Source organism: Echeneis naucrates, chromosome 14 (genome assembly GCF_900963305.1).
Source record: "Echeneis naucrates chromosome 14, fEcheNa1.1, whole genome shotgun sequence".
NCBI classification, from domain to species: domain Eukaryota; kingdom Metazoa; phylum Chordata; class Actinopteri; order Carangiformes; family Echeneidae; genus Echeneis; species Echeneis naucrates.
Genome location: NC_042524.1, coordinates 1579689 through 1597615, shown reverse-complemented (window position 1 = coordinate 1597615; position 17927 = coordinate 1579689). Strand labels below are relative to the sequence as shown.

The 17927-nt window shown below is 44.4% G+C and overlaps 1 protein-coding gene across 1 annotated transcript in view; it reads right to left on the bottom strand.

The window, feature by feature from the left end:
• Positions 1 to 322: 322 nt before the first annotated feature.
• Positions 323 to 17927, bottom strand: part of LOC115054358 (polypeptide N-acetylgalactosaminyltransferase 10-like) — a 64917-nt gene continuing 47312 nt past the window's right edge. Inside the window, exons 7-12 of the mRNA XM_029519548.1 lie at positions 15790 to 15907; positions 10602 to 10709; positions 6945 to 7166; positions 6718 to 6834; positions 5016 to 5165; positions 323 to 4580 (exon numbers count right to left, since the gene is read on the bottom strand). Coding sequence (XP_029375408.1) covers positions 4416 to 4580; positions 5016 to 5165; positions 6718 to 6834; positions 6945 to 7166; positions 10602 to 10709; positions 15790 to 15907 — 880 coding nt within the window. The 3' untranslated portion in view covers positions 323 to 4415. The remainder of the gene's footprint in view (positions 4581 to 5015; positions 5166 to 6717; positions 6835 to 6944; positions 7167 to 10601; positions 10710 to 15789; positions 15908 to 17927) is intronic.

Here is a 17927-nt window from a genome sequence, read left to right as displayed (position 1 = left end):
AGTCCAGAAAACCAGCCGTCAGAACTTCTGGGGCTTTTTGGTTTCTCCAAAATCTGAAATCTGCAATATTTGATTTCAACCAAAACAGCAAACGCTCAAACTTCTCCTGACATTTTCTATTCAAACAGTTTCTGTGAGATTTATATTTTCTCTGGACAGTTCAGATTTCTCAGCCTGAGCACAGACTGAAGAAAGAATGAAGCCATCGGAGGGCAGTCAGGCTCCTGACGGGTTCTTATAAATGACACGAATGACAAACAAACCAGGACTGTAATTTTACCTCCAACAGGAAACAACTCATCACCGCAGACACACATTTTCCTCCAAATATAGAAACCTTATTTTATTTTACAATTTTCAGCAAAAATATCATACAATTCCAGTTTAATTGTACAGTTTGTTAAATATCTAAATACACCTTTACAGCTGCAATGTCAGTAGAAAAAAATATTGTATATTTTTTTTTTCTTTGCTTGAGATACAAAATGTACACTTTCCTACACATCAAAACTCACACACGTACACAACATTGTGTGACTGACCGACGCTGGCCGTGCACATTAAAAATGTTTTTTTTTTTAACTCTTATAAAATTATTTTTTTTACATTGCTCGGAAAGTTTTAGCCTGGGGAGAAAAAAAAAAAAAACAACAACAACATATCACCGTGGAAAACAAAATGATTCAGCTAACGACGACATTTACTGTGGAAACAAAAAGTGTCAGCTGTTTCTACATTTAAATTGCATTTCGTTGGACACTTATGTTCTCAGTAATTATGTGTTTTTTAATACACGTTTTAACAAAGTAAAATCTGGGAAAAGGCAACTGTAAAGAGTTAAAATTTTGATGACAAAAACATATTTTAATGTGTGCGATGGAAAAGAGGGAAAAAGAAAACAAAAATGCTTTCACAAACTTCGAATTCACTTCAAACTTCACTGGAAAGGAAGCCAGTCAACAACATTTTGGGTAATTTCCCCGGAGAGCTCGTCTAAATTCTGTTTTCTGCAGTGAAACCTGATTGATTTTTTCCTTTTGAAAGACTCAAATAGACGCTGCTGTAAATAATTGTTCGGAGGACGGATTCTGCGTCGTGGGACTGTTGCTCAACATTTGGACCTAGTTAGCTCCAATCCCCCCGGTCCTGTTCACCGGCAGAGCTGCAGTGACTCAACCAACCAGCCATATCATCAGAAAGACTAATTCTAATGGGGTCAACTAAAGCTTGTCTACATGTGTAAATACGTTTTCATTTTTTCAGTCTTTTCCCTTAAAAGCTCTTTTTTTTTTAAAAATGTCATTAACTGAAAATCCTCTTTTGAGTTTTAATGAACTGAAATCACGTTTGTAGTCGACAGGCTGTCCATCTGTGAAGTTGGCGAAGTTGCATTCGAACATCTGAAGCAGTCTCATTTCAGCATGAAGCGCTCACGACTGCACGACTACAGAGCTCCAACAGTCCAACGTGCACGATGTGGGAAATGTAAAGGTCAGACGTGCGGTCCTGTTCGGTGCTGTAGTGCAAACCCGGCTGCAGCGGTGGCTCAGTGGTGCGACGCGCCAATTCCCAGTCACCCCTTAACAATGTGACGATGTACGAGCCGCCCAGGCGTGAAGCTTGAAGGTCAGGCAGACGGAGACACGGAGAAACTCCCGGACTGGACTGTGTTAAAGACAAAAGGCGAATTTTGTTCCGCCGTGTGACTTTGGATGGTTTAAACCTCTGAGGCAGACGCATCTACAGGACGTCATGACGTTTTTTTAGCCTTTGACCTGACGTCCACCATCCATAAACACTCAGCTGGGCTGTGCTGACTCTTCCTTATGAAGAAACTGTGCACATTTTTATCTTACGACGAACTGATCCGTTTCCCGCTGCTGAATAACTGAATAACTGAATTTTAGTCTTGAGTTAAATCGTGAATTAACTATGTCGAGCTCAGTAAAGAAATAGAACGATAACATAAACACGATTGCAGCTACAGCTCCATCTATGTACTCACAGGCTTTTTGCATGAATTTTCCACAATGTCTGAATCAGGCGATAAAACAAACACCACGATGTAATTACAGGAGGAGGGAAAGGAAACTGATTTACTTTTAGATTATGGAAAATATCACACGTGATTGGAATTATCGTTGAGCTGAAAAGTTTGAATTGACAACAATAAACTGCGACACCGCATCTGTTTCTCCTGCTTTTTGGAAAACGTTTCGATCTGCTCAGCTGCAGGATCTCAGCGGCCCCGTTCACACTCTGCTGGTCCATCAGCGGCGGTCAGATCTGCACAGTCGGGGGGAATATCATCCAAATCATCATATCTGAGCAGCCTGGTCAGAGTCATGGGAACCTGGAAAGGACGGGTTTAATTCATTCAAGACATAATCAAGTGAAAAGATCTTTAAGTTATTTATAATTTACTTCTTTTGTTTTTGTGTTACACAGGAGTCTTAATTTGAGTCTTTGTGGCTCCGCCCACATATGGCGGAAAAGGCTTCTGTTGCTGACTACATGCTGACGGCTGAAACTTTACTCTCCTGATGATTTGGATTTTTCTCCACGCCCCTGAACTCAGAGCTGTCCACCTACGATGGGGCAGACAATAACTCCCCGTCTGAACGGGCCGGCCTATACTGATTTTAGCACAGCTCGACAGCTGGACCCAAAAAGTCTGGATCAGGGTGCTGAAAGAAAATCATCCATCAGCTGAATCACAGCGTCAAAAGAAAAGATGAAAGAACATTTCATTAAAAGAGAAAGAAAAACTACGTCAATAATTCCTCTTTCTGTAGAGAGACTTTGGATCGAAGCGGCGAGACGAAAGAAATAACGACGACGACAACGTGGCGACTGAAACAGAAGAAAGGTCTCAGGGCTGTAGTTCCGTTTTCAAGGCAGGAGAGGATGTGGAGGAAAACAAAAGTGGTCTTCAGCTCGATTCACAGCCGGCAGCTAACGTGTGTGTTCGTTTAGAAAGCCAGACGGGAGTCACAAAGCCGGCGGTGCCTTCAAGGTCCCACCCCAGAGTCCACCCCAGTTCATGGTCCCTTCCAAACCAGACTCAGGACGAACCTTCAAGATGCCAGGTTTTAAGAAGAGTCACTTCCTGTTCTCTACATTTCCTCTGGCTGTTTTTGAACCACACACAGACACACACAGACACACACAGACACACACACAGAAACATCTAGTCCTTTTCCAACAAGGCACTGAGATTTCATTCAAGTTTATCGTTACACAAGTGCTTTATGCATTTAAACCCCTCACGCGGAGCTCCCTTGGCGAGGCTGTCCACAGTAATTCATCTCCTCCCGCTCGTGCTGCACGCTGAAGTGATGCGTCAGCTCAGCAACCGGCCAATCAGGTGGCCCCCCTGCTGTGACTCAGCCTGTGCGGCTGGTCATGTAGCTGGTCATCGCACCGGTTTGCATCGATGACAAGGTCGCTCCAGCAGATGACTGGGAGGGAGAAATGAAGTGGTGCGGGCTCCAGCTACCCCCCCCCCCCACCACCACCATAACAACAACAACAACAACAACAACAGCAACAACAACAACAACAACAGCATCAACAACAAGCCCTGAGCCAATAACAGTTGACTTGACATTAGCTCGAGCTCATCTCTGAGGAGTAAAAGAAACGTGGCACAGCGACAAACTAGCAAAATGACTCATCTACAAATGCAGCAGGGAAACCACAGGCCGAGGATGGGGGGGGGGCACCAGGGAAGGACGGGGGAGGGAACAGAAGGTGGATCAGGGTTGTAAAGGAGAATCAATTCACCAGGTGATTTTCAGAACGGTTCTGCCTGACTTCACTAAGGTGTCAGGATGACTTTGGCTCAACATGAGCACCCCCCCTCCCCCACCACCACCACCACCACCACCACCCCCCAGGGAGGCTGTCAGAACCAGAGACACATAAGGGGATTTGGGAGGGAGAATGCAGAAGGTGGGCAAAGGTGCAGTCGTGCAGGCAGATAGAGATGGACATGCAGACAGAGTCAGACGGGAGGCGGGGGGGGGGGCAAAAACATGAACGATGAGGGAAAGAAAGGCAACAGAGAAAGGCAGAGAGAATCTGAAATAGCTAAAAGAGAAGAGAGGAATGTCCGATAACCAATCAACAGCAAAATCAGGAAGTTGACAGCTCCGCCGCCACAGCACGGCTGCGACAGAGCAAACACAAACACATCAATCAGAGCTCAACGCAGTCCTTCCCTCCGACTGATCAGTCTGACCATCAACCCCCCCCCACCGATGGTATCCCATCCTGCCTCACTCTGAGGACCCCAAAGAGAAACAGCTGCCACCTCGGTCCCCAATAAACCCTTTGTCGCAGCAGCAGATCCAGATCTGTGTGCGTCTCTGGTCCCGTTTTTTTTTTTTTTTTCTCTCTCTCTCGCCGCCGTCTCAGTTGGCGGCCCCGTTGAACTGCTCCAGCACGGTGGCGTTGGTTCTCTCAAACTGCCACTGCTGGGTGGGCGAGGACGGGTCGCACGTGTTCATGAAGACCCGCCGCTCACTCGGGTTGCAGTCGATGCAGCTGTTGCTGACGGGGTGATACAGGCTCTTGTCCTGGAGGACGAAGATGAGGAGAATCAGGAAGGACAACAAGGAGAAAATTAAAGTTTGGGAATTGTCAATTTTCTACAAATTACAGTTTTTTCTGCCACCAGAGAAGAACAATCGCCAGCAGTTCTGCTGACGCATTCAATGGCATTTGACCGTCACAATTTTTAGCATTCAGTCATGATGGAGATAAAAGCAGGAGACGTGGGGACAGAGAGAAAAGGAGTGCCACAGGGAGCTGCCCCTTTGGCTGCTGGGTCACTTTTCCTTCTGTGAAGCTTAACAGATAGTGAAAGTCTGATAAAATTATATATTTGCTCGTAAAATGAATTTATCTAATTAGATGAGTTAATAGAGAAATCTTTAAGGAAGATATATTTAAATGTCTAATGTAATGTCTTAAATGATGTCATCTGCTGTGGTGTGATCCGTTCCACGTACCTTCCTGTAGCGCCACAGCTGGTTCCCCTTCATGCTGTGACAGTCGTACAGCGTGACGGGGCTTTTGTGGGAGATGGCGTCAAAGCAGACCTTTTTGGTGTGCATGGGGTCGCCCACCCGGATGTCCTCCCGCCAGCCGAACGTAAACACCTGAGGGGAGAGAAGCAAAAGAGGTCGGCTTTCTGGAGAAGAAACAATCAGGTTTAATCAAAACAAACCAGCAGGCGACGAACTAACTGAGATGTTTACCTTTAAAAGTCTGACGTCTAACTGCTGAGCTCTTCAGCAGTGGGTGTTAATAAAGAGCAAGAAGGGGAAGAAAAGCTTCGTCCCATCCTTTTACCTTTTACATTTAAACCTTAATATTTCTTTTATTCGTTTGCTTTTCAGCCGTAAGGTCACAGTTTCACTGGCAGAACATAGTTAAAGCTCTTTCATAATGTTTTCTTCATGTAAAATTAAAAAAATGTCAAGGTTCCCTACTTGGAACACGGTTAATGAGCACTGCGGTTTTTTTTACCTGTTAACGTCTGACTGCTGTGCTGCCTTCTTAAAATGAACCAACTGAACATTATGAGTGGATGTTTGACTCTCCGAGTTCATCCTGAGATGACAAATTAGTGCAGCCTGTATTTTTTTTTTATCAAAGTTCGATAAAATTCTTGGTTAGTTTCAGTCTTTTATCAGCTGATTTTTTATTTTCTAAGTGTTTTACCAGATGTCAGTGCTGCGGAGTTCATCTGCAGCCAAGATCATGACGACTTGCTCCACATGAGAGAGACAAACATTCACGACTTGGTGATTGATGACGTCGTTAATGGTCGTCCATTTATCTGATTGTTTGTCAGTGTCCTTATCTGCTTATCCTAAATCAAGAGGAGGAGTCCGGCCGATGTGATGTGATTCTGGAGCCGTAATCTGGCACGATGGATCGCTTAAAGTAAAGTCTGAGAGTCTCACCAGCTCCTGAGCTTCACATCTGCTCTGTTCCTCTATTACATTTCACAAGTCCAGATTCTTTGGATGAAAAAATTAATAATTCCCTCATCATTTTCTGCAGACGATAGATCAGTCTCACTTTTGAGGGATCTTACTGCTGCCAAAAAACCGAAACGAGAAGAAGTGAGTGTTGATGGTCGGTGATGTCCGTCGCTTCTGTTCCTCTTGCACCAAATCAAAAACGCCCTGATGGGGCGGGCCGGTGGGCGGAGGGGCCGCCTGTGATTTACAGCAAATCTATTCCTCGGCAGTACTTGAACACAGATTGCAACTGTGGCACAGATTTATACTACAATGCATCTTCAGATTAAAGCAATTAAACTGTCGGAGCGCCAAGGTGCTAAAAACAAAAGGGGACGTTCAGTCCACCGAGGCTCCATCACAAGCTCGGCTTAAAGATCCTCAAGTGTGAAGTGTGAGAATAAACAGACTCCTGAGAGGCCGCACGGCTGCATGTGTGTGTGAAGACATTAATATGAGTTTAGAAGCAGATGTAACGTTACTAAGGAGACAATCTCTTAAATCATCCTGATTCCTGTCAGGACACGTGACCCAAATAAACCCACAGTCCTTCCTGAGTTATAATGAGAACGTTATTGTGTCAGAGAGAAGTCGAACCTTCATCTTCTGGATCTGAAATGTCATTTCTTCATTGTGAAAGTGAATTTCAGAGGTCTCGGACAGATCCGAGTCTGCGGCTCACCTGTCCGTGGTTCCAGCCCACCTCGCCCCGTCCCTTCACGCAGCTCTCCACTCGGATGGGGCTTCCCGACACAAAGTGTTTGCTCTCCATGCACATGCCGCTGCCAACGTTACGGATCTAACACAAGACAAAATAAAACACACAACGATCACAGGGACACAATGGTTAAGGTTTAATCAGCAAATATGTCCTGGGTTCAAACCACTTTCCATTCCCATGATATGTACCTCCCCCCAGGCCGCGGCGGGAGGCTCCACCGGCGGGTAGTGTTTGGGCAGATCCCAGGCCACTTCGCTCATGAACCACTTGAAGTTCTTGCAGTTGAGCCGGTTCCTCAGCTCCTTCTGCGCCGCCATGTCTCCGGCCGACAGGTGGCGGTACTCGGGCCGCCGCTGGTAGATGTACTCGGCGTACTCGTCCATCCACACCTCTGCGACGCGCTTCAGGTTCTGGAATCAGAAGGGAAACCACAAATGACCACTGACCCTTTTCAAGCAACAATATCAGCAAAAACCAAAGTGGCTTTTTATTTTTCAGCAACTGTCAGTGTCTGATAAAAAGATCCGGCTCAGACGAGTCCTGAAATCAACTGGCTTTGTTAGCAGGTTTGTGTCTTTGGACCAGACTGAGCCTTCATCTGCGCTTCCTGACGTGCTTGATGTTTTGATTGATGTGACTTGACAAAGTCATCAAAACCGTTCGGCAGAAAGGGCGAAAAGAAGCCAGCAGTCGTACGTGACCTGTCATCACAGCCCAGGAGGTGAGCGATGGGGGAAAACAACAACAACAACAACAACAAAAAAAAAAACAGAGGCAGCTCGTCGGTCGGCATGAAAGCCAATCCAACGCTGAACTCTAGTTCTGATAATTTATAGAGCAGTTTCATGGAAGACAGATGTTTTTCTGTTTCCTTTCATAAGAGGATCTGTGATCAAGCTGAACCTGACTCAACTCACAGACCGGTCCCTGGTTCCCCGGGCCGGGAAGGTGAGCGCACTCACAACTCGCACTGCAGGCTGTCCCACAACACAACATCAAACCCCCTCATTTGATGCAGGGCCATAAAAACACTGTTGATTTTCCTCAGCGATGAAAGAAGATGTGTTTGATCCTGTCGGGACAAAAACTCAAAGGCTCACCAGCTTTGAGCATCAGCTGAATGACTAAAATACATGAAATATTGTGTTGGAGGTTAACTGCGAATGTTCTCAAAACCACAAATCCATCACAGCAATTCTCAACATCTCCAATATGTCAAACTCACTTCACAAAAAACATCGGCAACGCAGAGGGCGAATGAAAGGAGAGCTTTTCATTTGAATGTCAAAGATTAAACACTGAGGACTGATCTGACAGACAGATCTTCTTGTGTCTTGAACTTGATTCTTCCTGTTGTGAGCAGTGACAGAAGCTTTAACTTCATTTTAACATTACAGTTACAAATGTTCCCGTTTCACATACGATTTGTTGGCTCGTTTGATGCAACTTCACGGCTCACCTGATGAATTTATGGTCTCATTCTCTCGTTTCAACCTGATGTCAACATCTCAAATGATGCTGCCTTTAATTGCTTTAATCCACAAGCAAAGTATCGTCCATTCTCTTTCATCATGCTGCATCGATTTCTAAAAAAAAAAAAAAAGCATCTAACTTTGTGGAGTAAAAACCCAAGCAGATGACTGACAGGCCATACAAACTGAGTGCAACAACAGCTGCAGCTCCTTTAAGCTGAGGCAGCTGCAAACATGAAAGATTTACACCTGAACAATGGGAGGTCCATCCACCTGTCTGAGGTGTAAAGGGCTAAAAAAGAAAAACTCAGATCCCGTCAGCCTCGGGGGCCGGACGCATGTCTGGGAATACCGATAGCAGCAGGCTGGTGGGGATGGATGAGGTTCAGTGAGCCTCCCAGGAAAGAATAAATACAAATTCTCCAGCCTTTGGAGGTACGGATATATTGGAAAAAAAAAAACCCTCCAGCCACACACACACACACACACACTCTGACTCCCTGCAGCATAGCTCACCGCCTGCAGCTAAACTCAGACTCCAGGTGAAGTGGAGTTCAGTGGTTCTGTCTCCTTCCATGTTGACTGGACTCCGGGGGGATCCGCCGACACACACACTGGACTGTGTGTGGATGTTTCTGCAGGCCCTTTTGTTCTCCCTCTTTTATCTGTACCTGCTGCAGGGACTCGCCTCGTCTCGTGGTGTTTCTGTAAAAATCGTTTATGGTGTCTTAAAGCGCAGACAATGTGACCCCCGCGCACACGTTTCTCTCTCACCATGACGCGATTACATGACCGAGAAACAGTTTGATGCTGAAGCGGCGGGGAGGCAAATGAAGACTTTGGCGTAATTCTCACCTCAGGCGAAGGATTTTCAGACCATGACTAAAGCTTCTCTTGGTGAACCGTGACTAAAGCCTGACACTAACTAAACTCTCTGTCAGCCCCCCCCCGCCACATCTAGCATGCCCATAACATTACAGAACTGCCAAAAGACACAGTGGAACTAGAGTGACATTCCTCTGCCGAGGCAAAAAACCCAGCTCACATCTGAGACCGTCCAAAGAGCTGCAGCCTTCTTTTAGGTCCAATCAATCCCACAATTTAATCCACGCCACGATGCAACAAGACGTCAGGGTCGCTGGAAAAGGTAAAGTGGAGCGGATCGTTGGACACACACGTCTCATATCAGGCAGCTTTTTCAGGTTAATTCCCTGAGAAAGTGACTCAAACTCGGATTGGTGATGAAGTTTAATGAGTTCATTCCTGATCCTTCCATCACGTTTGATCCAAATCAGCCCGGTGCTTTTTTGTTAAAGGCGCTGATGACTAAACAAACAACAACAAACAGACCCAGGTGGCAGATAAATGGAGGATAAATTGGTGTAAATGCATATTTTTACTTTGGATCAAGGACGAATAAATCTCCTTTTAACGGATGAAACGATGTGGAGAGAAATCTCAAAGTGGTTTATTTGTAAACTCGTGCCAATGTCAGCATTTCATGTCGATTTTTTTCTTCCATATGAACAAGATGAGAATCACATTAAAATGTTGAAACATCGAAATATTCCTTCTCCTGCAGAGCCAATTCCTTGTGAAACATTTTCACATATAGTTTTCTGTGTTTCATGAAAACACATTTAACAGCTCCGTAATCACCCAAACTGTTTATGCATTTGGTTCTTCTTTGACAGAACAGAATCCATCGCTGTCGGAGTGACAGTAATACTTCAATCATCTTGTTTGATATTAGCATTCGCCGCCGCCTCGGCGAGGCTAACGGTCAGACTGACGAGACAAAACCCGGGGCCAAGAGGTTTAATTACACATTCAGCGCAGCCAAACACAGCCAGGTGTCACAAATAATGAGGTGTGTTCTGCTGCCGGCCGGATTAACATTCTTTAAGCGTCTCGCACAAACATGTTGAAAAGTTTGCACTGAATAAAGAAGCTCGAAGGTCTTATTAGAAAACCACAAGCTGTATTTTGTAGAAGGCGACAAATGTCCGTGTTGTTGTGTGAAGTTTATTTAAATGGGAATTTGAAGGGTCAGCTCAACCAATTTACAAAATAAAGAGATGTTCAATTCTCTGTCGATATATTCAGGGTGGAAAACAAAGATGGACGCAGCGTCTTACTGCTCTTTTGTGTTACCTGACTCCGCCCAAAAATGTGCATAGAGGCGGGGCATCTGTTGTGGTTATTTAAGGAGCTGCTGTTTTTTCGTTTATCAAGTAATAATTTGAAACCAGTGCGAGACGTTCAGTAGATGAACGTGACGTCTTAGCACAGCAGAGAGAATGGAAGCGACACACCAGCAATAAAAAGAACTAAACAACAGAAGATGATTCAGATCAATACGCTGAGACTCACCCGAGCCAGGCTGACCCCACCGGGGACTTTGTAGGGGACGTACTTCCTGTAGATGTGTCCTACCCTGGAGCAAGGAATGTCCTCCATCCGTCCACCGCACATCCACACCTGCAGAGAGAGAGAGAGAGAGAGAGATTCTGTGTTTGTGTAACTGAACATTGTGAATATCAGATGAGCTGACAAGGTCAACAAATCAGAGAGCTGGAACAAACGCTGAGAGAAAGACAAAGCGTGGGAAGACACGATGAAGACAAAGCAGCGGAGGGCAGATGAGGTGAGGACACGAGGCAGAGGAGTGGGAGGATGATTGTTAAGGGGGGGAGGGGTGTTATCTACTGTATGTTCACGGTTGGAATCTGAGGAGGGAAAGAAAGAGCTGAAGTCTGACTCACGTTTACAGCCAGACAGTTAAACATCATCAGAAGCGTAAAAAGACGAAGGTAACGATCCAGATGGAGCGAAGGGTCGATTTGAAATGACTCCAAAGTTTGTGTTTTTTTTTTTTTTTTTTTTTAAAGATCACAAAGTGAGTTTATGACATCACACAGAATGCGTCAGACAATCATGCCGGGCAGAATGACAAAGATTGAAATTGGATTTGTCATGCTAGTCGGGGAACAGTAAAAGTATTTTAGAGATGCACTTTGAGGACTCCTTAAAAACAACAATGAACTGACGCTGCGAGCAATCCGGGATTCGAACTGAAGGACGCCTGCTCGAGCTTATGTGCTTAAATCTGATATTTAATCCTTTCCATTTGGTCTCATTGATGCTAAATTTCTTGGTTATTTTCCAATTAATTAAAATTGTTAGAAAAACACTTTTAAATCCTTGTTTGCCTTTAATTAGCTTCAACATGTTTTCATCCAAGCTGCTATTATTATTTATTATTATTATGAAATGAAATACTCACTGACCTTTCCCAAAAGGAAAATATACTCAATTTCCAACAAAAAACAGAGCAAAATATTCAACCCTCACATTTGAGAAGTTGAATTTGTGGCATCTGTAACGACGACGCGCCCGTTTCTTGTCTGATCATCTCAAACTGAAATAAACGGACACCAATCTGGCAAATCACCATTTTCATGGTTTGTTTGGTGATATTTGATTATTCTTTAAACCTAAAAGAAATCAGAAATGCTGGAAACATTTGTGATCTGGGTTATTTTATTCATGCCGTCTGTGACCTGTCCTCCCACCTCGGACGTCCTGCACCTCCCTTTGTCTTAGAAAAACTTCTTTCATACAGCCATTTTTATTTTTCAAAGGTGCACTCTGAAATCACATCCATTGTTTTTTGTTTGATGGCGGGTTTGATCATTTCCAGTGAGGCCTCCCGTCCTGATTCTACAGAGTGGACATCAGGTGGCTGCTCTCTCGATTCAATTACTCCTTATCAAGTTTGGTTGCAGCACTTGAGCCTGGACAAACAAAACTGAGGAGGCAGGAAGGTGGGGGGGCGTTGGGACTGAATCCACCCTCTTCACCCTCTGTCGGGAAGGTGCGACTTGCTTCGCCAATCCCTTCCATCCTCTTCATCCCTGCACTGAAACACTCGAGCTTAATAACGGAGGTCGCTGAGCTGCAGGAGGGATCAAGAGCTCGAGTTCAGCAGCAGTCAGATTAAATTGAAAGTCTTATCACTCACCTCGAACACCCGACTCCTGCAGTCTGCTCACCTCCATACCTGAACACTCCGGCTGCAGTGGGCATCTCTACAGCTCTTTCCCTCCTGCATGTCCCCCCGTTTGTCATTTCAATTTTAACCCCCTGAATGCCATGAGTAGTAAAAAAAAAAACCAAAAATGTGGTGGAATAGAAACGGATAGAAGTTTAACTTTCATGTGGTCTTTGAACTGATTGCTGCAATGTGTGATGACACTAAAGAACACTAATGAAAAACGCTCCTCTATCCATCCTGCAGATGGAGATCAGAAAAAGTTGAGAGAAATGGAGATATGAGTTAAAGGGAGGTGAAACTAAGAAAGGTCGTATCAGGGGAATCCTCCACCTTCACAATCAGGCTTCAGTTTCATTTATTCATCATTTTCATTGTGTTATTTAAATGAATTCAGCGTGAAACAAAGTTTTCTTCAGTTTTTGTAAATGTGGAATTGATGGCGTTATGCAATTAAATATTTTCATAAAGATTCATAGTTTGACATCTTAACCTTTCCCAGGCATTCCGGCACGTTCAGCAACAAAATGGGCGATGAAGACTTGTTATACCAGCTGATATTTGATCATTCAGATGACTTCCCACTTCGACCTCATCCTGCTGAATGTGCAGCTCTGTGTTAGCTGCACATTTCTGGCTCTGCACACTGAAAGGTCCCCTGTGGAGGTTTGGAGCGCAGGTAATGCTGCGGAGTGTGTTTTTAGGGGCACATTGCACCCTCGTGTGCATCGCTTGAACGCACACAAGGGTGAGGTATGGATTCATGCTGGCGAAGCGACGCACATTCCTGCGGATGGTTTTGGGCCCTTTTCCAGGAAGCAACAGTTGGCGGTGATAACGTGCTTAAAAATGAAGCTAACGCGCCAACAAAGGCAGGGAAGGACAGCGAAAGGCGGGAAACGTGGAGGGAAACATCACCGGTTTCGAAGTACGCCAACAAAGTTGGGATTGCAAATGTTTCATTATGAACTTTGAAGTCTTTGGATTTGAAGGACAATGCAGAGTAGCGCTCAGGCAGTAAGATGAAAGGAAAAACTTTGTAAATCCAAAACAGCTGAACTCTTAAAACCTGGATGAGCTATAAACTGAAAACGTTCACCACTAAATCAGGTCCGGGTTCTTTTTAATATTCTCAGAGGATCAAAGCCTTCAGTTCAGTGATAAATGCTCACCGCCTGTATTCAGTCACTGAGCCTTCAAATGAGCCGTCAGGACTTTATGATGTCACTTCCCTTGGCCACGCCCAGCCCATCTGGATCCACCATCCATCTTTGCAGTAACAGTCAGAATTCCATCCAGTATCAGGATTCCTTCTTTGCCTCAGTGGAAATATTCCTTTTGTGAGGCTTTATTATTTTTTATTATGGTCTAAATGACCATTGTTGCCAATCCCACAATTTCAGAAAACATGAACTCCAAACTGGACTAAACTTACTGAATGTTTGAAGCATTCTCAGTATTTTCTTTATCTATACAACATATTTTCAGTCAGCTCTGCAGGTCAAAGAAAAAATTGTTATTTTAATAAAAGTCCTCAGAGGACATTCGTGCAGCTCAGTCGATTCTCAAACTGCCTTCTCGGCTGGAAGCTGAAGGATTTACAGTAAAAGCCTTGAAGCATGTGTGCATGACATACACATTAAACTGCTGTGATTCAGTGTCACTTAAAATGGGATAATAATAATAAAAAAAATAAAGAGCCTGCATTAATACGGAGAAAGTAAAACAAATCTGGAGAGTGGATTTGATTGTGGTGTTGGAGCTTCATTAACAACTGAAGATGCTGTGCTGGAAATTCACCCTGTGCAACAACAGCAGCCGTATCACAGTCCAGCACGCGTCCAAACACATCAGGCTTCCCAGCAGTGGCCTTTGTGCTTAATTGAGGGAGACGACAAAAGTCCTTACTCATTCAAAGCAGAATTCAATTATTGTGACGGGTTGCTCCGTCTGTCCGGAGCTCTGTGACGGAGGCGGCGCAGAGGAGGAAGAGGAGGAGGGAGGGGAGGAAGATGGAGGAGACCAGTGCTTTACATGCCGGTCAGGTCAGAAGCAGTTATGGCTTCACTGTAGAATAATTCATGCTGAGCCACCAGACAAAGGCACAATCGAATAAGGAATTCTGAGAATGATTAATGTGGAGAGACTTTAATGCAGCGGAGGATGTTCGGCCTAAATCGCAGAAACAAGGGTTGAAACTATAATGAGGATTGTCTTGTTTTGCTCAACAAGTCTGTCACCCGTTTACCTAAAGAGCAGCGGATAAACAAAATGTTAGGAGAAGCATATTGGACATCATCGTCAGCAAATTAATGTTCTTCTCTTTTCAAATTTAGAAATAGCCTGTAAACAAAAACTGAACGATGTTCAGTCAAAAATGTTCACAAAGACGCAACAACTGGCGACACCAAAGCATGTCTCTATGACAAACAACTTAACCAATGAACTGATTTAATCTGAGCCAAAGCCATGAAATTATGGATGAAAAGCTTTTTATTCATGTGGTACCAATTTACAGCAGACGTTACCTCAAAAGGCAGGTCAAGAAGTATTTAGCGATCTAAAAATCTGCACCAAGAGGAGCATTTGGCCACAGTGACGTTTTTAACAGGCAGAACACAAAGCACAAAAAAAATAAAAAAATAAATAAAGTGCTGCCATCTGCCATGACCGGTTGTGTTGAGAGAGACAGATACAGACAGAGAACATTGAAAGGATGACAACGTAGTAAAAGTGAACAACAAAAATAACAACAGTCAACAGGCCCGGAGATGTTTCTTCAACCACAGCCACTTTTCCACCAGGCAAAAAAAAAAAAAAACCAAAACCTGCTGCAACACGCTAACATCTGGCTGCTACCCCCGATGACAAAGAGCGCAATCTGGAGTCAGACTGCTGGCGTTGCGAGTATTTTATCGGCTCTGGCTTCAACATTGTGCTGCTGTAACACCGTCACACTGCAGCTAAACTGTGATCGGGGATGAAAAAGCCTCAAAGTATCTTCTCAAAAATACACAATCAGGGATTGAAGCATCTCACACGGAGGCTCCGACACTGATAGCAGCAACAACTCGGGATGAGACATGACAAATTGAACAGTGTGTACAGCAGCTGGACAGTCAGAGTGAAGTGTGTGTGTCGGAACAACAGACTGGACTGGCGGTGGAAATGGGGTCAATCAGCTCCGAGTGCCATGTTCAGTCACATTTAAGAACCGTATTCTACCGGAGATCGAGCGCTCGGAGATTTAAGAGCTTTAAGAAATTGGACCCCATGAAGAAGAACTGCAGGAAATGTACCCAAAATGTGTTAGCAAGAACGAAACATCGTTGATGCTGCTGACTTTATTGGCTTAATTCTTCAACGTGACAAATGAGTGTTCAATTTAGCAGCTGAAAACAGCGTGGACATGTCAGTCAGAGAAAAAACAACCTGCTGGCCAAAGGAGACGACGGTGAACAGAAGCAGAGAACGTGAGAGGGAGGAAAATCTAATCACGTCTTTTACCTTGAAGGAGATCTCGTACTGCTCTCCTCCCCAGATCTCCAGTCCAGTGTCATATCCTCCCAGCTCCCAGAACCACTTCCTGTCCACAGCGAACAGTCCGCCCGCCATGACCGGAGACCTGCAGGACACAAAAGATTCACGGTTACAATCCGGATGTGTAAAAGGACATTGTCTCAACTGTGTCTGTGAGATAAAAGGCTGGATGTCAAAAAACCAAACACAAGCAGAAGAGCAAAGATAAAAAAAATCGATAAGGATGAAGCAATTTAATGGGTCCATCCAAGTTCTTCTGCTTATGTAATCCAGAGTTTGGAAAAAAAAAAAAAAAAAAAAAAAAAATCGGACCGTGAAGTCAAGATAACAGGAAAAAAGAATCTCCTCCGGCTGCTCTGCGTGTGTTTGTGCGTCCTGTCCGTCTCAGTTTTCAAATCGGTGGCTTCAGGCTTGAATGGAGGCCCAGGAGGCTCAACCCCCCCCCGACCAAAGCTCTTTAAATATGTTCTCCACACTGACTGACTCGACTCGCCCGGCTGAGTCACAGTGTGTTTCAGCAGTTCATTGTCCACGACGGGTATCTGTTGTATGCTGGAGGAAGCAAACGCAAACTGACACACACACATTGGCACACAGACACCCAGAGAGATACAGTGGACAGACCTTCATCAGGAGACAAAGGAAAACAACAGAAGGCTTGTGTGTCATGTTTGTATGTGTGCGCGCTTGACAACAAGTGCACTGATTGCCAACTGCTGTATGGCCAGTGGAGTGTGTGAGAGCTCAGCAAAGAGCATGGACGCTGTGCGGGAACTGATTTGCGGGGTGGAGATTGTTAGTTCTTGTTCATCGGGGGGAAACACAAACACATCTCACTTCTCCGGAGCCGGGCCAAATAAAATCTTTTGGCTTCAGGAGAGACGACGCCGACACGGAAGATCGTTTAACGGCAGCAGGTTTGAGTTTAATTAACGCAGCTGTCTGCCAAAGAGAACTTTCACTTTCAGCAACATATTTAAGATTATGTGAGATTTGGGAGCGAGTGCAGTTACTTTAGGAACACGTGTAATTCAAATGCAAAGACTTCTCATTCAGTTTCTGTGTTTCAAGGCTTCGGTGGGAGCGTGGACATTAATTACTGCCACAGCAGGAGCTGACACCGAGGGGCCGGAGAGCCGGGCTGCTGGAACACGCTGAAGTCTCACAGAGTCGAGTCTGGAGCGGTTCAGCTAAAAACGCTGAAATGGAATTGGCCCCTCAAAACCACAGGAACGAATTTACACCAGATCTGGTCTTAAATCTGAGAGGCCATGTTGTGACGAAGTGAGTAGCCAATGGATTTGAATGGCTGTCCTGTCACAATGCGAGTCCTTCTGACTTCAAATCTAACTCCAACATTCAGAAAATGATAGAATTTTAGCTGAAGTGACTTCAAATAATGCACATAATTACACATATAGCTACGATAGACAAAAAAAAAAAAAAAAGACAGTTAACAAAATATTGGCATATTCAATAAGATTTCTTCATATTTGTTTGTTATGTTTGCTCATTCATATCACATAAACTATTCTTTTTTTTTTTTTTATATCACTGGAAGAATTTAACAGATCACTCTGATTTTGGTCAGTCCATGTATTTGTTACAGAACAACTTATTTTGGAAGGTTTAGACAGTGTTCTTATTAAAAGATGTAAAAGATGTCGCCTCAGTTTGGAACCATCTTATAAAATCAGCAGCTCACTTCGGTCCACGACACGTGTGTGTTTTATCACATATAACAATGCCTCACATCTGTGACCTGCTGGGAGTTGTTGTGTATGTAGATCTGTACTCTCTCTCTCTCCGTGTGGCCGCCCCCCCCCAGCCTGGCTCTGCCCGACGTTTCTGCCTCTTCTGTTGGGTCTCTTTAAATAAATAACTTTGGTCTGGACCTGCTCTGTATGTAAAGTGCCTTGATGTAACTTTGTTATGATTTGGTGCTATAAAAAATAAATCTGATTTGATTTGATTAGAAGAGTAAACTGCTGCTTTCACTCATCCAGGGGTGCAAACTGCACACACACACACCAGAACAATAAAAATGTGCAGGCTGCTTTTGATTAGCAGTTTAAACGCACAGTGAGATACAAGCTCAGAATCGG